We start from the raw sequence: 20,736 nt of genomic DNA on the forward strand, positions 1-20,736 counted from the left end.
AATTCCGAGAACATTACAAAAATGATCTGCTTTAAAAATATTTTTATTATTAAGCTGATTATCTACACATACCAAATATTTGGCAAAACAATGCCAAACATCAGTATCATTAGACTGTTCTCTGAAACAAATACTCTTATTAAAAATGAATACAACTAGCTACTAAAAAAGTATTAACATGACCAAAAATATATTACAATTCTAAAGATTCTCTAAGCTAGTCCCTATTATATGATAAACCGTAATATATTTAAAACTGAAAAACACTACAACAGAGCAGGAAGACTGAAAAATGTGACTGCCATGTCACATCAATTTATTGATGAATATTCATTGCAATATGCTAAGTAGTTAACTCCATGCTTTCTCTGACAGGGAATCTAAGATTATAAACTGAGCAATAAAGAATGCATAAAAGTAGCAGTTACTTTTAAAATGACAAACCTCTTGTCAATGAATGCTAACATTAGGTTTAATGAACCATTGAATTTTTACTGAGTTAACATCAAAATTGTGATGTATTTTGGTGAGATGGAAAGAAAAGCGGTCTATAAATTAAGCTGCACCTAGAAATAACATGAAAGAATGAAATTCCAGTTGTTGGAATAATCTGTTACAATGGAGTAGGTTAATCAAAGTTAAATCATCTGTGAAATGGGTGGCTTTTGTTAAGCTGAAGGAAGGACTCTTCAGAACAAGTTTTCTCATCTGTATGTCACACTGCGTTAAAGAGACATCTACAAATAAGCCACAAAGCACACTTTGAATTATTTAAAAATATTGTAACACATAACAAGGAATATGCAAGATCCTAGAAAATACTCACTAAAAACTGATACTCTTTAATCTATCACTTATCACAATTAATTCTTAGCATGAGGTCAAAATCTGTATCATTTGTGCCTTAATGCTATTTAGGAAACAGTTGTCTATAAATTTATTAACTAGTTTCATCATACTGATGTACTCTATTTCAAAATAGTTTAATATCTAATGAAGAATTCCTAATTTACAAAGTAGCATAATTACTCACTATAAAGGAAATTGCCAATGAATTCCAAAAATCAGGAAAAATGTGTTGCACATAAAGACATCATTTAATTTTAAAAATTCTACTTATAAGTAACTTCAAAATAAGACTATTAGAGGGAAATATTTCAATCATAAGTTTAAAATTACATGTTAGACATGAATGATTTTCCTTTAATATTTTCAAAATAATCCTTTCTTTTCTGGTTCAATATCCTTTTGAATCACTTCATTTTGATCCATTTGTTCGTAATTTCATATTCTTTACTCTTTAAAAATCAATATTAAGAAAATATTAGGACAAAACTTTAGGAATGTATCAATGGAATTCATTCCTTTTATTTTTTTAAACATCTAGAATCAAATGCAAGGTCATTTGTTTCTTAACAATTTAGATATTTAACAAGGGAAAATTTTAATCAGGAAATATTTTGAATACAGATCTAATGCTAATTTGTGAGATAAATAAAAAGAGAGTAATACTTTAATTATACCATTTATTTTAACACAGAATTTGTCTCTCTACATTGTCTCATTTTTTGTAAAATTCAAATTTTTATTTAGGCAGTATTGGCATCATTAATACAGATCCTGTTATCTGTGATCTCATAAATATTACATTTTTCTGAGGCCACAATTTTAAATATGCTGATTAAAGTCTTTCAATCATGGTTAAGAACAAATGCTTCAATTTTCAATTATTTTTATATTCTCACAGATTCTTTGAGGGTTAAAACAAACGTATTACATATGTTATTTATTCCAAAAATTTTTTTTTAATCCATTTTAGACAAGAATAATATTAACCAGAAGGCCTAACAATTTAGTCTACTTGGGAAGTGTGGATTCCAGATGTTAAGATCATGTAATAAAAAATTAAGAGCTATTTACATATAACATTTTTCTATACATTATATATTCTAATCAACATGTACTTGAGGAAAAATATGATTACTAAGTCAATACCAAAAACCATTATGAAACTCCACACAGATAAGAAAATAGAATGATATGAGAAACATAGCACTCCAATGGAAATCAAGAACCAGGTTCTGACTGTAGCCTGATATTCTTTTATATTGTGACCATAGGGTCATCAATGAACATTCTTGGGTCTCAGTTTCCTCAGGTGTAAACAAGCTGATTAAACTCTGGAATTTCCTCTTTAAAAATCTGTGTCTAAAAATTGCAACAATAACAAAAAATCCATGCTGATGATTTTTGGTGAATAAGAAAAGACAATGCCATTTTCAAGAGAGTTAAAAACTTCTAAAAGATAAGGGAAGAAAGTAACTTTTCCAGGCGTGTATCTATGGGTATTACACTCCTGCCATGAGAAGTTTTTTTTACCTGCCGGGAGCGAAATTGACTAAGGTCACATGTTCCTAGTCAATTTCATTCACAGTAGGTGCTTTAAGACAGCAAAGCAGCTCAGTTCACAAATGGTACTATCAACTTACAGAGTAAACTTGAAAGCAAGAACATGTGCTTTTCAAAAGAATAAATTCAGCCATTTTTTAAAAAATGAAAGAGAGAGGTAAGTCTAAGACCAATTTTTATCTTCAATTTGATAACTAACATTACTTCTGTACTAATTACACTGCCTACCCAAGTTCAATTTACTGTCTTTTACACTCAAACTGTGAATTTCACAATTTTGTCTCATAGTGAGTTTGGGAATTTATTACATATTCTTAAATGAGAGCCAAGGAGGCTAAGTTCGAGAAGCTCTGTATTAAACCAGTGGAAAAGCAGAGGTAGAGTTAAGCACAAAGTGTTCTCATTATAAAACTTTTAAGTGTAGGGGTTTTTCACCCCTCTTTCTGTAACTTTCATAAATTGGGAAATGAAACAATGTAAGAGCCCTGGACATGAAAATAATTGTAATGATACAGACAGGAAATCTCATTTTTATAAATAGTTCTAAAGGCTAAGGACAGCCCCATGGTATTACAGTATGTTTCTCATTCTCCTTCACTTATATACCTCAGTAGTAGTGTAGTCTTAGTCGCTTAATGACGTCTGACCCTTTGCGACCCCACCAACAGTAGCCTGCCTGGCTCTTCTGTCCATGGGATTCTCCAGGCAAGAATACCAGAGTGGGTTGCCATTTTCTTTTCCAGACAATCTTCCCAACTCAGGGATCAAACCTGGGTCTCCTGCTTGGCAGGCAGATTCTTTTTCATCTGAGCTACAGGAGGTCTATATACCTCAACCTTAAACTAAAAAAAAATAATCAAGTAGATAGCATACACCCAATACACTAATAGAATCCCTGAATTCTTGTTAGGTTGCAAATGAATAAACATGGATCTTTATAAAATGAATATCTAAGTCTAGTCCACAGAGGAAAATTTTAAATAGAGTGGTACATAGGTGTACCCATTAGAAACTGGGCTCAGTTTATGTATCTTGCCACTTTTACCCTCTATTAGTGAAGATACGAAAAATTCTATTTAACAACATGAAAGATCAAAGCTGTTTATTCATTACTCTGAGCTAGTCACTATAAAATATTATCTGATGCAAATTTACCAATAAATAAGTAAGCCATGCTATCTTTTTAATGAAATGTTCTTCAAACTACAAGTCAAAGCCAACAATTTAGTTATGGCCAACAATGAAAAAAATGAAATACAGTAACAGCAGAGAAGGTATTATTTCAAAAAACTTTTGTATCAGTTACAAGACTCCCCTCCCGCTATCCAAAAGTAGAGCAGTCCTTGAAAACTGTCTTAAGCTGAAATGGTGTAAACTGAAGAAGCGATTACTTTAGGACACAGCTTGTTAACATGTGCACAGACTAAATACTGCAGATGCTCAGAGACAGTTTAAAGCTATGGCAGCTTTCTGCTGAGATGCTGAGTGTAGTTTCCAGGGAAGGAGCTTGGGTTTGTCATACTCCCCAAGTGGCATAAATGAACTTTTGAAATTCGAAAGATTTCTGTACACATCTGTATCTACATTTGTACTAGACTGTAATTAATATAAATTGAATTTCTTACCACAGGTAACTATCATAAAAGAATGAAAGTGCTGCTTCAGTGACTGCGTAAGAGAGAAAGGATATGTTGGAATCAGCCAAACTTGGTTTAGAATCTTACCCTTAATAAGCTCTCTTTCAGCTTCAGCTTCTTCATATGTAAACAGAATTGGTATTTAACTCTCAAGGTTTTGGTAACAGGATTAGAGATAGTGTAAGTGTCTTACATGATACCTGATATGTAGTAAGCACTCTGCTGTTACAATTTTCAGTCACCAATTTAAACATGAGGTTTGAAGAACTGTAACAAACAAGTAGCTAAGATAAAATATTTGAGAGATGCTAACAGGTCCAATTTGCTCACAGCATTCACAGGGATACACAGAACACAGAGTAACAGCATATGTTTGTATCTAGGTCATCATGGAATCAGAGAAGGCTATAAGGGAGGATGTATGTTTCATTTATGGATCTAAGAGCAAATAATGATTACAACATGATATAGTCATATTAAAATCAAGAACCGAGACTATACTTTCTCACCCAATTTCATCAATATTGTTACTGTAGCATTAACACTGGAAAATAATATTTTCCCAGCAGTTTCCCAAGAAAAGGCATGGGAAAAAAAAAATCTCAAGTAAGTAAATCATTCTCCTAAGTAGGCAAAAGCAATTAATTCCTTCACCAAATATTTACTGAGTTTGTACTCACTACACATCATGCACTCTCCAAACCAGGCATTACAGCAATGAAGAAGAAAATAGTCCCTATTGTGTTCTGGAAAATTTGGCAAAAAAGCTGAAGTACGATGGTTGCTAAAAGCCTTGCCCTAAATAGAAGAACCTGTCTGCAATGCAGGAGGCATAAGAAACACAGGTTCAATCCCTGGGTCAGGAAGATCCCCTGGAGGAAGGCATGGCAACCCACTCCAGTATGCTTGCCTGGAGAATTCCATGGACAGAAGAGCCTGGCGTGCTACAGTCCATGGAGTTGCAAAGAGTTGGACACGACGAAAGTGACTTAGCACTCATGCAACTAATTTTCAAGTGAAAAAATACAGTTTATCTTGAACTTCTGGGTAATTAGCCTACTTTACAAATCACAATCTTTAAAATTTTCCCATTAATTTCAAAATAAAAATGGAAAAAAAGAGTTTACAAAACTGCTAGTCATATACTATGTAGCTATACATTCAAATTAGCTCAAAGACATTATTACATGTTCACTTTAAAATTTATATGCATTTCAAGAATAAGCAACTAAAAATGAAAATTTCAGGTAGAATATAAAACCATATGTGTGCTTGTATATGTATACATATATAATTTTTGAAAAAAATGTATCATAGAAAACAGACTGGAAACAAAATATTAACAATGGGTACTACACAGTGGTATCACAGGCATATTTCCTATTCTTTCTGTCTTCTCTAAATTCTCTATGATATACTACAGTAATTAGAAAAATTTTTTTTAAAAATGGAATTTTTCATTTAAACGATATATATAATTATAGGTGTGTTACAACAGGCATTACCTAAAATTGCTTCAGAATTGCTTTATATTCTAAAACAATCTAAAATACATTTCATAAATAAAAGTAAATCTTCATATTATTATAAAATTTATTTTTTAAATGAGATACTGTACCCTCATTTTTTTGTTTACTTTCTATTTAACATATCTAGCTTTTCTCATTTAACATATCTAATAATATAGCTCCCAAAAGACAGACATTTCAGTACTTTGAACATATTAGTTAGTAAAATATTTTCTGGAAATTATAGAATCCTACAGTATCAGTTTTCTCCATACTGGTAGTTCAGCACTATCTTTCCTCTTTTTTTAAAATGGCTTATGCCTCAAACAAATCTATCATCAAGGAGTTTTTTTCTGGTAAGATGAGGGATTTTGCACATATGAAAGCTATTTTACCAATTGATGGAGCAGCAGGAATGAAAAACATGTATCGATAGAAATGTATATTCACATGGTCAAGTTATAAAAAAAACTATTGGACAAAAACTTATTCCAATTTCCTCAAAATTTTTGAGTTTAATTGTACACATGATAATGTCAAGTCCTTTTGGGAATAAGAAGAAAATCAAAGGAAAAGTTTATGATATTTATTTCATGTCCATCCTTAGGGGGCAAGGAAAGGAGAGTTGTTAAAAGTACATGTGATGATCTACTATTAAGTTTAAAAAGTCTACAAAGAGTTATAATGGCTCATTTTCTTTTGAAGTATATATAAGTATGAAAATTTAAAGATTTTCATTGGTAATAAACTAGGAATTTCAAGGATTCCCTCCACCCCCACTCTTGCTTACTTGTATCTCGGGGTTTTCTGGAATGAATATTAATTTACTTCTCCTTAATGGAGAAATGTGGAAATTTAATTGAAATTTTAGAGATAAATTAACTTAAACATTTGATAAAGTGCTTATGCTTGATATTCTATAATTAAACAATAATAAATTTTTCTGGCTGAGGAGAAAAAAAATGTTCTTTATGTACAGACTGCTAAAAGGATTACAATAGGCCCACAATTCCAAAATATCAACTCTAAAATCCATAATTCTTTTGGTGGTAAACTCTAACATGACCAAAAGTAAAGGTATCTATAATCATTATTTATCTCACTCAGTTTGAATATTCATATCTTTTGCTGTTGAATATTTATGCCCAAGATGCTGCTGGAGTGTTTACATATGGTACACATAGTACTTAACTACTTCTTTGAAATGTAAAAAATTCTGAATCCCTATATATATATACAACTCCATAGGTTTCAGATAAGAAACTGTGAAACTGTATTAGGTATCTTAAGTAAACTTCTTTTATATCAAACATAAATTTATTAGCTTCCCCTGGAAAAACAAGAACTATCATATTAAGTTTATGCTTAAATCATTAGCTATTCAATGAGATTTTTAAAATTAGTCCCCACTGTAAAAATGGTCAGCTCCTTTTGATTTAAGACACAAAAGACTCCACATTCAATATAATGTCTATGTATATTCCTTCTGTTTCACAGAGATTACAGGCTGCTATATAATCAACATAGTAGACCCCTTAGATCATAAAATAGGAAGTTTATGAATTAGGTCTAGATTTGTTCATTAATACAGATAACTGGCAGTATATAGGAATATAGTATGCACCAAAGAAAATAATTTATATTATTTCATTTACTATTGGATATATTCTCATTTTGGGAAGAATTATGTTCACGACACAGAAACAGAACATTCTTATTTTTTGCTTCTAAAGCAGCACATAGCAACAACAAAATGAGAATGGAAATATTTGTATTTATGCCAACATAATTAAAAACATACATATAGCTTATACTTCTATTAAATTCTACAAGAAAAAGTTTTCAAACTCTAAAGAGAAAATACATAAATATCGAAACCCAAAGCATTATTTTTATAATGTTCCTCTAAGAAAATATGCCAAACAACAAAGGAAAAAAAAGAAGAATCCCCTTATTTAACATGGGGATTAATGACAATCATATTTAAGGACAGATACTCACCTTCTTTGGGTTGAGCCATTACTGGAGTCTGAGTTTCCTTTGTGTATGTGACAATTTCACGAGGAGGAAAGTCAACTTGTGTAATTTTAGCCATTCCAAGTTTAATAGGTCCTCGTCTGAATAAAGTGAACACAAATACTTTCAAACACTACAAATGATACACTTTAACTACATCAAACCATGTTTTTTGGGAAAAGTAAGAATTAAATATCGTATATCCAACAGTGTAATTTAAACCCCTGTTTTATTCAAGAATATTTAAATAAACAATTAATTGGCTTTATTTTAACAAAAGAATTAGAAGGTAGCAAGAACAAAAGAAATTTCTGAATCATTCAAGGTGTTTATTTTTCACTTTAAAAAGGCAAATAATTTAGTTTCTTAGAACAAATGTGTGGGTAATAACAGAGGAAGAGGATGGGAATTTCAAAGTAGACTGCTGAATATGGTTGGTTATGAGGAATGTTTTTAGCAGGGATATGATTCTGGAATTGTTAAGAGTTAAATATATGAATCTCACTCATAGCACATTTAGTCTCCCTTCACCATTAGAAGACATCAGCTTTAAGAGTGAAAAATAACTTTCTGTTGAAAACAACTTTTTCTACTTGTATTTTGCAGAAATTGAGAAGCATACAGTCAATCTAGATTATAAAATAAAATATTTAAACTTTAAGTCTCTAATCTCTGTGTGATCAATATTGTCCTTGATTCACACATGGACAAACTATTGTGTAGATTATTTTAGATTTAAACTAAAGCTACATATCTTCTGAATATCATGAAATTACTCAAGTCACTCCTATCTTAAATAAGTGAAATACATTATTTTTTGACAAACAGAAGAAGAAAGTTGTGGATAATGAAAATATACCAAAAGAAAAATTTATTTTATTCTATATCTGGGGGAATTTTTTATTACAGTAGATGTCTAAATTCTAAACCAAATATAGCACGCTTCCAAACTCCCAAAATTCTCAATAATGAATCTGTCTTACAAGAATATAAAGCTGGACATTTGAAATATATATATATATATATATATATTTGGTAATATAACTTTGTTCTTATACAAACATCCTTTTCAAAATCCTGTACAAAAAAGTTCAATAAAATTACTACATTTAAAGAATTAATTTTCTCTAAGGTCCCAAATGTGGGCCACAAGAGATTTTTCATGTGTTTTCTACCTTGGAAATAGCTTAGAGAAAAAAAAGCATAATCAAAGAATTAAATGGAAAATTTTAGTAAGATTTGAAGTAACTTAGCAATCTAAGAACAAAATCTGAAATAAATTTTATATTCTAATTTTCAAGATGTAAACCATATGAAAAATAAGTTACTCGTATCTGAAATATAATTTCAGTTATTTTTCATATCTGAAAAAAGTGCTTGAGTCAACAACATTAAGAACAAGTTACTAACCTAAGTACATATAGGGTTTAATAGATAAAAATCACAATACTACAACAAACAAAATAAGATTTAGGGATAGATTTGGGGAGATAATACCTTACTTATCCAAAGCCACTTGAGAACAAGCAAGCAGTTGAGGGTGGAGGAGCCTCAGGGGCAGCCAACACACAGAGGACTTCCAGCTAACATACAAGAAGCCCATATACTTTTCTTACATGGCCTAATTCAAGGTTTATTTAAGGGCTTCCCAGGTAGCACTAGTGGTAAAGAATCCACTGCCAATGCCAGATACATAAGAGATGTGAGTTTGAGCCCTGAGACATAAGAGATATGGGTTCAATCCCTGGGGTCGGGAAGATCCCCTTGGAGGAGGGCATGGCAAACCATTCCAGTACTGCCTAGAGAATCCTATAGATGGGGGATCCTTGCAGGCTACAGTACAGAGTCACAAAGAATTGGACACAACTGAAGCAATTTAGCATGCACGTAAGGCTTATTTACTCTTAGACATAATTTCTAAAGGTATAGGGACATATGTTTTAGAAGCTTCAAACTATCAAGGGAAAAGAGCTATCGGAGTCAGGCACAGTGGCAGAAGCAAACATTTATAGTTTGCACTGGAGACTAGAATAAATAAGTAAATGAATAAATGAATAAATCAACAGCAATCTGGAGCCACAGTGTAGAAACCGACAGCTCTGTTCCTCTCAAAACCTTAAATATCATCAGGAAATTTTAATATAGGAAAATAAATTTCATGTTGAGTAACCTAGAAAAGATTGCATGTAGAGTATGTATTTTTAAAAGTTTAGGAAGTTTGTAATACGCTGTAGAAAAACTTACAAAAAAATATAGCAATAATAAAAGTAATTTAGACATTTAAAAGTAATTTAGACTTAGGGTACCTATAAAATCAGATACGTATTTCTTTCACTAATGACAGAGGATAAATGAGGTGTCACAGTGAAATATCACTCTTCGTATTATCTGCATGTTAGAAATTTAAGAAAAATAAAATTAGGACAATTTCACAAAGAGTCAAATTAACTATAAAAGAGGGAAGTTAATAAATCTATTCAATACCCCAAATCGGAATCTGAGTGAAGCTGAAGAACTGATGGATCTGTATCCCAATGCAGCGTCCTAAATGGTTGTAGGACAACCATGAAGCATTAGCAAAAAAGGCCATAAGTTAGTCAAGCAAATACATTCTATGAATAGCTAAAGTACTGTTCACAATTAAAAACCACATGTTCCGGTTAGTACAAAAAAAACACGATATCACTCAAACGCTTTAGTTCATGCAATGCAAACATACAACCTAGAATAGTTAAAAAAAGACAGTATTTTCAGATTATAAGAAACTAATCTTGCAAAATAAGGAATAAGAACAGACAAAACATCCAACATCCCAAATAACACATTATTTTTGGATGATAACAAGCTAGGCTATACACATAGTTGAAATTTGAAGTTTCCTAATGAAAAAAGCTTTAGTAAAAACATCTTAGTTAACATATCATAATCTTGCCCAAAGCATTAAATGTGTGCAGGAAATTGTCATATTGGTAAAGGAAATGAGTCAACACATAAGCCTTTTGGTAAGAAAACCAAAGACTATTCCACTGGGATACAAAATAGCTTAAGTTTCCAAAATGTGACCCTTATGTAATTTATGGGTTAAGCACTGCCTTGGGCTTACATGTCATCTGCTTTAGAAAGCAACTAAAGATTTCTGTCTCTAGGAAAAAGCAGACTTTTTTTTTGCCAGGAAAAATATTTGATGTTCCAAGAATTTATCTAAACTAACTAAGCTTTTGGAGAATATCAATCCTAAATAAATATTTGGTTGTGTTTAGCCTTGCCTATTGGGTAAACAACTTCCACGGGATCTTTTCCAAAAGATTTAAGGAAAATTTGGTCATTACTAGAATAAAAGGTCCTTTCTACACTGGTACTCCTGTAGATTACCAACATGTAGGATAATTATGTATAGTACCATATGATGCTAGAATCCCTATTAAAAAGTTAAGCACAATACATTCAGTGCTACCATCTTTGTCAAATATATTTGTTTCTCATTTATGCAACAAATTATAATGTACAACTAAAACTACTATAATATTTAAATAAAAGAAATGAAATCTTTACTTGCCTATAAACTTAACAGTAAAAGCAATCAAATGAACTAGAGAAATGCTTCATTTTAAAAATATAAAGAAAGATTTTGGGATTTAAATGGTAATGTGTGTATACAAAGAAAAAGAGGCCACAGTGAAGATTTACTTTATACTAAGCAATGAATAGCAACAAACTCAGGCTTTGTTAAACCAGAAGAGGTTCTATGAGATGCTCTCCAAGGAATGTTCTGTACATACCCTTTACATTCTCTAAGAGTTCGAGCTGTTACCAATGACATAGAGCTCCTTGTTAAGGATGTCATTTTGGTCTAAAATAGAGTAAAACTCTACCTCAGAACAGAGCCAGTACTGAAAACATATTGCACAAAGTACGGGATTATATTAAAGGCATCTCCAGACATATAAATTAAAATTTTAATATAATCCTGACATATAATCAAAAGCCCAAGAGATAAACTGATCAAGAATGTAAAAAAGGAATAAGGAGCATGGATTATTCATTGAATAACTGTTATCTAAATCTCAGAGTTAACAGAAGTGACAGAGAAAGTAAACTGGAATCTTAATGATATGCAACTTGCCAATCAGCAAAGTTACAGAAATATCATTTTTCATGGCCTCCTACGTACTTATTCATAAATTACCACCAGGCCGAATAGAAACTTTTGGCATTGAGAAACTGTGATTCAGATGTTTTGATATCATACTTGGTAACGTCTAGTATGTTTTTTTCCTACTCCCCAAGTGCAGAAATCGTCGACTGTCTTAGCCAGCTAAAGGAGTTGAGTGTATAGGTTTATACATCTCACACATCTTCATGCATTTTGCTGTTTATTTTTTATCATCATGCCAGCTCAATTTATATCCATTCTTTTTCTTTCTCAGACTCTAGCATTCTTTTAAAAAGTCACATATTTTAAAATGCGATTACTTCACTGCCAATATCACCAATTAATCAACAATATTAATTATTTCTCTATTATGGAATCTGAAGATGATTTAAAGGAATTCATAGTTTTCTCGCTGTGTGTACATATATATTAAAAAGTGAAATATTTAGTCCTCTTGAAAATTAACAATTAAAAATTAGTTTCGGTTTTCAAAGGAGATGACATATATATTAAGACTAAAAAGATATCATCTCATTAAAAAAGAATTTATTTTTCTCTCCCATTAATCTTATACTCATTCTCTAATAAAAAAACAAATATCCTTTTAAAAAAGTATCTTTGATATTAATTTCTCATTTTGAATTAATTTCTCAAATGCTTTTTTCTCTGCAACCACGCTGTGTGATCTTTCAGTCTTTTACCTTTACTGAGGCTTTCAATAGCTAAGTCAAAGATCTCTCTTGGTAACTGTCACACTGCATTTGAAAATATGTGGATTGTTACAATATATCTTTTGATCATGATTTCTAACATAATTTCACAGTGATAACAGACTTGAGAGCACAGGTATGATTTCAATACCTTTAGACCATGAAATTTTTGCATCTTGTTTTATGTCCCTGGATATGTTCCAGTGTCTCCAGGTCTATAGTCTATAGGAACTAGAATAGAATTTGTATCCTGCTGTTGTGTGAAAATCGTATAAATTTTAATTATGCTGAATTGGTTCATAGTGCTTTTCAGGTCTAGTATATCCTTCTACTTTCTGTCTGTTCATTCTACTAATTTTTGAGAGTTTGACATTGCATCTCCAACTAAAAATACGTATTTTTAAAAACTGCAATATAGTGGAACTATATGTAACTTTGTTCTGTATTTTCCAAGTCTCCTGTAAATGTTATCATATTTTCATAATTTAAAAAAGAAAAATAAAAACACGTATCCCTAAAGATACTCAAATACTCGTTTTCTTGTTTTACATCTACAAATCTACACTTTAAACACAATCTAGCACATTATTCTTAGGATTTTTCAATACTGCTGCTGCTGCTGCTGCTTAGTCGCTTCAGTCGTGTCCGACTCTGTGCGACCCCATAGACGGCAGCCCACCAGGCTCCGCCGTCCCTGGGATTCTCCAGGCAAGAATACTGGAGTGGGTTGTCATTGCCTTCTCCAATGCATGAAAGTGAAAAGTGAAAGTGAAGTTGCTCAGTCGTGTCTGACTCTTCACGACCCCACGGACTGCAGCCTACCAGGCTCCTCCGTCCATGGATTTTCCAGGCAAGAGTACTGGAGTGGGGTGCCACTGCCTTCTCCATTTTTCAATACAGTGAATACTATATTTAAGTTATGTAAATTAATGAGCATTAAAATCCAAGTTCCATGGAAGGCAACGACCAGGAACATTATTTTCTTTGACAGCCTATAGCACTTAACATTAAATTGGTAATTCAATTAATATGCATTCTAACAAAATAAACATATTTCTTAACAGTTATTTACTTCCTATACCAATTTACAATATTCCAATTGGGTCTAATAGTCTTTAGGTTTTCCAGTGAAACTCAGGTGGTCATATTTTAATCTGCATACATGCTACATAGTATTTTTGAAAGCAAACTAGCTGATGCTGGATTAGAGTAACCTTTCTATTCCTGTTCAAGATCAAGAACAATGAATTAACACAATACAGTATAGGCATTAAAATAATATATAATATCAAGTAAGGAAATTTAATAAAAATTTTTGTGTTTTTTACCTTGGGAAATACTTTCACTTTGGTAATGTATTATAAGGGGAAAATAAAACCCTTCTGAAAATGCCCTTTGTTTTACTAGGAAAGGAATACTAACATATTTGTATAAAAATACAGAAGTACAAAAGCATGAAACAAATTTAGCCTTTAAAAATGAATTTAGACTAAATAAATTCAGCCTTTAATCTATAATATATTCTTTTACCATGTCACTTAACGTCCAAAAAGAGTATTGTTTAAATCTGCAGTTTCAGTTCTATAAACAGAACAGGTTTGGAAAGCACATCTCAAATTCAGACTAGTGAGCCTTTTGTGTCTTCTAATTGTTAATGACAACTTGATTATTCAGAAACTGATTAAAGGACTGAGTTTATGGATTAGTTAGCCCCTTTCCTTCTTTTTTGTCTTGTCTTTTAGATACTCATTACTTGTTTGCAACTTCAATCGAGGTGCCTGGGCACAAAGAAGATAAAACTTCTTAGCTTACTTCTCATTAAAAGGTGTGTTTAGGTTTTCCTAAGGTAGACATTTAACTTCCTAGCCCAAAATAAGGATTCTGAATAAAGATTTTTAACTGGCTATGTTTAGTCTCATTTCAGTTGCCATAAGAAATAAAAACGTAAGATGTTGTTAAATAAAGATTTGGTATTATTGGGAGTGTGACAAAGAGAACTACTTTTCTCAGTATGGTATTTGCAAAGAAGTTGAAATCTTACTGAATGTTTGAACATCAAGTCCCAACACGTATGCAGGATGATAAAACAAATGTGAGAGACTGTTTTACAACGAAGATGCAAGTTCAGGAAAACTTGGCAGCGACTTTTTTTAACTCAGGTATAACTGGCATATAATATCAGTTTCAAGTATATAACATAATGATTTAATATTTGTATATATGGTGAAATGATCACAATAAGTCTAGTTAACATCCATTTTACATAGTTACAAAGTTTTTTCTTATGATTTTCTCTTTCTCTTTAAGACCCAATCTCTCAGCAACTTTCAAATATACAACATATTATTGTTAACTACTGGAGAAGGAAATGGCTACCCACTCCAGTATTCTTGCCTGGAAAATCCTATAGACAGAGGAGCCTGGCAGCCTACAGCCCATGGGGTCACAAGAGTCAGACATCATTTAGCGACTAAACCACCATAAGGTGTTTTTTAATATATATATATATGAACTGTTAACTACAGTCTCCATGCTGTACATTTATACCTCCATGACTTATTTTATAACTGGAAGTTTGTACCTTTTGACCCCCTTCACCCATTTTGCCTACCCATTACCTCCCCCACCTCTGGCAAACATCAAAAATTTTTAAAATGAAAATAAAAATGAACCAATCTCTTCTCTGTATCTATAAGCTAGTTTCATTTTTTAAGTTTCACTTATAAGTGAGAGCATACAGTATTTGTCTTTCCCTTTGATTTCTTTCCCTTAGCATAATGCCCTCAAGCCAGCAAATCCTTTTCAAAATTTTTATTGAAGCCAGTAAACACTCAATATTTCCTTAGCAATTATTCCTTATTCTTGATATTTTATGCATTATTATTTTCTACCTAATTAGAATAACTTAATAGAATAGAATTAGGCTGTTTAACCGAATTATTTATTTTAATTACCAAATAGAAATTAAGCATAAGAGAGATTTTACACTATTTATACCCAAAACGCTCACATAATAACCAATACAATGCTGCTTAAATAGAAAAAATAATTTAATGAATTAACACTTCTATTTTTAATATAAGAAAATCAGCATAAATCAATTAACTAGTCAGTAGCTAAATTAATCAAGTGTGACAGTAAAATAATGTTTTTAAAAAATTTCCCCCCAGTTTACAACAATTTCTGTGTCATTCAGATTTCAAAATGTTACAACTAACTCAACATAACTATTTAGAGTCGCTCTATACCACTGACAGTAACTGGGTAGTAAATGCATTCTGTCATTAAAATATTGAAAAATTACTGTACCTAGATCCCACGGCGCCATCTCCAGAGTCCTGGCTCCCAGCTTCGCTTGGTGTGCTCACAGATTTGGAGGATGGAGACATAGGAGGAGGGACTAAATAGTGAAATAGACAGGTATCCGCTGTTACTACACGCAGAGGTTGCTCAGCTTATGATGTTTCAAAAGTAATTTAATATGAAGTAATTAACAAAAAATAAAAAATAATGGCAAACCAAAAAACGAAAGTACATGAATGAAAATGAACGGTAAAAGAAGAGGAGAAAGACAAAGTTAACAACACATGCTGACAATTCATGCAATTTCTCTGGCAAAATGCATTTGGGCTTTATATTAAAAAAAAAAAGGCAAGATTATGAAAGGATGCATTTTCATCTCGGCCAACACCAAATGTGGGTACTAATTTTCAAAGGAAAGCATTCCTTCTCCCCTTTCTAACTTTTTGCTTTTAAGATCACCAGATCATTTATTTTTTGTCAATCTTTTCTTTAAAAAAAAATTAATGTCTTAAATGATATAATTTTCCCCTCCAAAAATATAAATAAAGAAGAGCCAATTTAGAGAAATGACTACCAGTAAAGGAATGACTCCTTTAAAAGTTCATTAGTTTCCAGCAATTTGGGTGAAAAATGCAAACAGGCCATAAAACAACATGCCTTCTAGACATGATGCATAACATAAAGTGATGCATGCAACTTAAACAAGGCAAGGCTGAATGGTAACTTCCTTACCCCAGTATTCAGAAAAAACTGAAGTGTACAGACAAAGATACAGACACCCAAAATATTCTTAATCCCTTCTTATAGAAAAATATACATTTTTCATAGTATATAAAACAAACAGCAAATGCTCTCCCCTAACTTGTTACTTTTAACATTAGATACCAAAAGTTGAACATGAGTATTTCATGCTATTACACTTGTAAACTTTTTGGTTACCATTTGAGGGAGTATAAGAGGATCATCACTGCCATCTTCTGGTTGAATTTTACCATAAATGCCCCCAACCCCAAGTATCTTTTTAAAATAATTTTTCAATGTACAATATCAAGTGACTAATACATTTTATGTTGAACTGCAAGCCCTTCTTTTAATAGTTTACTGAAAAGAAGGTTAAGTTCCTAGTTATATAGGAACCAATCTAAAGAAATAGGCACTTAATTAAAAGTCTGTGTTTTTGGAATAGTCACATTCACTGAATCCTTAAAATTATGTTTAAATGTTTACACATGCTTCTGTAAAAACAGTGGGTCTGCAAATCTAACAAAATGCACAAGAACAGTATGATGATTTATATCTTAAACATAGGTACAGAATAGATCAACCTTATTTTTCAATGCCAAATTCTACTGGAAACCCACAGGAAGATTAGAAGGAAAAAAACCATAGCTAGAATGTTGATTTCCTGAGATACTGTGGTTAATTCTTGCTCAAATTTCAAGAGACCATAAAAACATAATAAAAGGTTTATAATTTTGCAATTAAAATCTCTCAGAAAGAAAGCTAAAACCAGACTGCCTTTATATAATTCACATGTGGATAGTACTGTGCCAGGGGCCGCATGTATAACTCAAAGTAGCCAAACATGACTTGTATCTGAAGTACAAGAACTTCAATGTCCCCTAACTTCTCTTACTTTGCCAACAAAGAGGTCCATCTAGTCAAACCTATGGTTTTTCCAGTAGTCATGTATGGATGTGAGAGTTGGACCATAAAGAAAGCTGAGCATCGAAGAATTGATGCTTTTGAACTGTGGTGTTGGAGAATACTCTTGAGAGTCCCTTGGACTGCAAGGGGATCAAACCAGTCAATCCTAAAGAAAATCAATCCTGAATATTCATTGGAAGGACTGATGCTGAAGCTGAAGCTCCAATACTCTGGCCACCTGATATAAAGAACTGACTCATTGGAAAAGACCCTGATGCTGGGCAAGATTGAAGGCAGGAAGAGAAGGGTCAACAGAGGATGAGACGGTTGGATGGCATCAACTCAATGGACATGAGTTTGAGCAAACTCAGGGAGTTTGTGATGGACAGGAAAGCCTGGCATGCTGCAGTCCATGGGGTCGCAAAGAGTCAGACACGACTGAGAGACTGAACTGAACTTCTCTTAGGTTAAGCTTTTCCTCATCTTTTTGTCCAACTCTCACTGTGAGGCTTCCCCTTAAGTCCCAACTGATATAGTAATAAAAGTAACATCTCAATGGCACCCTACTCCAGTACTCTTGGCCTGGAAAATCCCACGGATGGAGGAGCCTGGTAGGCTGCAGTCCATGGGGTCGCTAAGAGTCGGACACGACTGAGCGACTTCACTTTCACTCTTCACTTTCACGCATTGGAGAAGGAAATGGCAACCCACTCCAGTGTTCTTGCCTGGAGAATCCCAGGGACGGGGGAGCCTGATGGGCTGCCGTCTATGGGGTCGCACAGTCAGACATGACTGAAGCGACTTAGCAGCAGCAGCAAGAGTGATTTGTCTACTGTGCTGTAAGCATAAGCACAAATATGTGTATTGAGTTATAGTGAGGTACTACAATGTTTTCATATTAAAGATTTCCAAAGAAGAAATTTTTAGCTTTTTAAATTACATACTCAACTTTAGGCTTAGGAAAATAATTTTTCTAAGTATATATAAAAGAAAGATTTGAGGAAAAATAGTGATATGAAATTAAAAGACGCTTACTCCTTGGAAGAAAAGTTATGACCAACCTAGATACCATATTGAAAAGCAGAGACACTACCTTGCCAACAAAGGTCTGTCTAGTCAAGGCTATGGTTTTTCCAGTGGTCATGTATGGATGCAAGAGTTGGACTGTGAAGAAAGCTGAGCACCGAAGAATTGATGCTTTTGAACTGTGGTACTGGAGAAGATTCTTGAGAGTCCCTTGGACTGCAAGGAGATCCAACCAGTCTATTCTAAAGGAGATCAGTCGTGGGTGTTCTTTGGAAGGAATGATGCTAAAGCTGAAACGCCAGTACTTTGGCCACCTCATGCGAAGAGCTGACTCACTGGAAAAGACTCTGATGCTGGGAGGGATTGGGGGCAGGAGGAGAAGGGGACGACCGAGGATGAGATGGCTGGATGGTATCACCGACTCAACGGACGTGAGTTTGAGTGAACTCTGGGAGATGGTGATGGACAGGGAGGCCTGGCGTGCTGCGATTCATGGGGTCGCAAAGAGTAGGACATGACTGAGCCACTGAACTGAACTGAATTGTGATACATTATAAAATTCTTTTCCAGTTAATGTTTTTTCCCCTTTCTGGTGACTTTAACTCTAATCAATAAGTTCCTCGCCAGTATCTTAACTAGTTAAGACACTAGTGTTAAAGTTTAAGACACTGTGTTAAAAAAATGCTACCTCAAATGTTTTATGAAAACAGGTTAAACAGTAATTTTACATACGTAAGTAAACACATTAAACTAGGCAATTCTCAAACAAAAGTTTCAGAAATAAAAAATAAATCACAGGGGTGATGCAATCAAATTATCACAGATCTTCAGCCAGAAGCAAAATAAATCACAATTTCAAGTTTGTAACCAGACAAAAATCTCTTTCCCAGAACTATTCCTTCAACCAAAAGACAGTTTTCACATCAATTGATAAAGACACTCATTAAGGACTCAGTTTTATCTGGCCCACCAAACTTATCTTGCATCAATCTATACCACAGAAGGGACAAATCTAGAAAAAGAAGATGACTATCATTGAAAAAGGAAGAATGTAAACAGGAAAAAAGGGAAAGGAAGCATTATTTGGTGACTACCCTATTTTAACCCAATTAGTCTAGTAATGTCAAAGAATATAGTATCTGCGCAATAAGGCAATGTCACTATACTCCCAGCCTCCAATAAACACCCAAAAATGAATAAACGTGTGCACTCAGGAAGGCTTAAAAAAAAAAAACCAACTAAATAGCTCATAGCCACTCAAATTTCAGCAAAGACTTAATTCTAGAATTCATTTTAAAAAATGGTTTAACAGTACAATCAGCTTTAGAAATAACATAAGCTTTATTAATTAGCCTTTGCCAAATACCTGAAATATTATTTGCATGATTAGAACAGTGATTCAATCAGATTACCTTCACCGTACAGTTCTGTATATAGTCTAAAATAAGGCTTTAAAAATGGCACAAAATAAAAGATTTAATATTAACATATAAGAATCAGATGAATGAATTTAAGTTTCTTAGAAGTTTAGAGCAGAGAGATCTAACCCTTTCTTCAAAAACCAAGGAAGAAATGTGAAGTAAACTGAAAGACAAATCTACCCCCATTAACCACACCGATCATGCAAGTAATACTGGAAGGCTGGGACACTGATTCTTTACGACAAAAAGCTAACCAAGAACTAAGAAGGCCTTTCCTACTAGCCTAGAGCTTGGCCTTCCTTCCCAGGACATAAAATTAATACTGCTGCCAACTGGTCTATGAAGAAAACAACTAGAAATTTTAAAACCACAAAGGAAAAAAATAAATAAATAAAACCACAAAGGACCTGGGTATGCACCTAGATTTAGAAACCAGAGTCAACTTTGAGTCAACCACTGAGAACTATACAGAAGTCACAGACATGAACAAGGATGGTGCACAGCCCAATTATTTTCAAAGGAAGTCTCTAGCAAGAAGGAGCTCTTGCCAGGAAGAACCCAGAAAAGGTGGACAGCCAAAGAAAGTAATTGTAGGGAGTGTTGGCAGACCACAAATGGGAGGAATGAGCTTCTGAGATAACCAAACATAGCTCATCTATGATACTTGGCACTCAAAGGCTAAGTTACACAGTAATGCCCTCTTGTGGCTATAAGTGTTTCTAGACTGGAATATTAACATTTAAATAACTGTTAAGTTTTCATACTTTATCTTTTTTGTCTTGAAAGATGATGCTTTAAACTTTAATTTTCTGAAATAGCAATTTCTTCCTTTCCTATGATCCCTTCTTCTGATAGCATTAAATCCCTCCTCTAATCTCCCCTAAATGTTTCCTTTATTCTCTTTAA

The 20,736-nt window shown here is 33.0% G+C and overlaps 1 protein-coding gene across 4 annotated transcripts in view; it reads right to left on the bottom strand.

Moving 5' to 3' along the window:
- The window catches only part of DYNC1I2 (dynein cytoplasmic 1 intermediate chain 2), a 54,751-nt gene that overhangs the window by 23,995 nt on the left and 10,020 nt on the right, over nucleotides 1–20,736 (bottom strand). For all 4 annotated transcript variants that reach the window (XM_069577222.1, XM_069577225.1, XM_069577221.1 and 1 more), the window contains exons 4-5: nucleotides 15,743–15,833; nucleotides 7,556–7,671 (exon numbers count right to left, since the gene is read on the bottom strand). In XM_069577222.1, the coding sequence (XP_069433323.1) occupies nucleotides 7,556–7,671; nucleotides 15,743–15,833 (207 nt within the window). The remainder of the gene's footprint in view (nucleotides 1–7,555; nucleotides 7,672–15,742; nucleotides 15,834–20,736) is intronic.

Source organism: Ovis canadensis, chromosome 2, assembly GCF_042477335.2.
Source record: "Ovis canadensis isolate MfBH-ARS-UI-01 breed Bighorn chromosome 2, ARS-UI_OviCan_v2, whole genome shotgun sequence".
In the NCBI taxonomy this organism is placed as follows: Eukaryota; Metazoa; Chordata; class Mammalia; order Artiodactyla; family Bovidae; genus Ovis; species Ovis canadensis.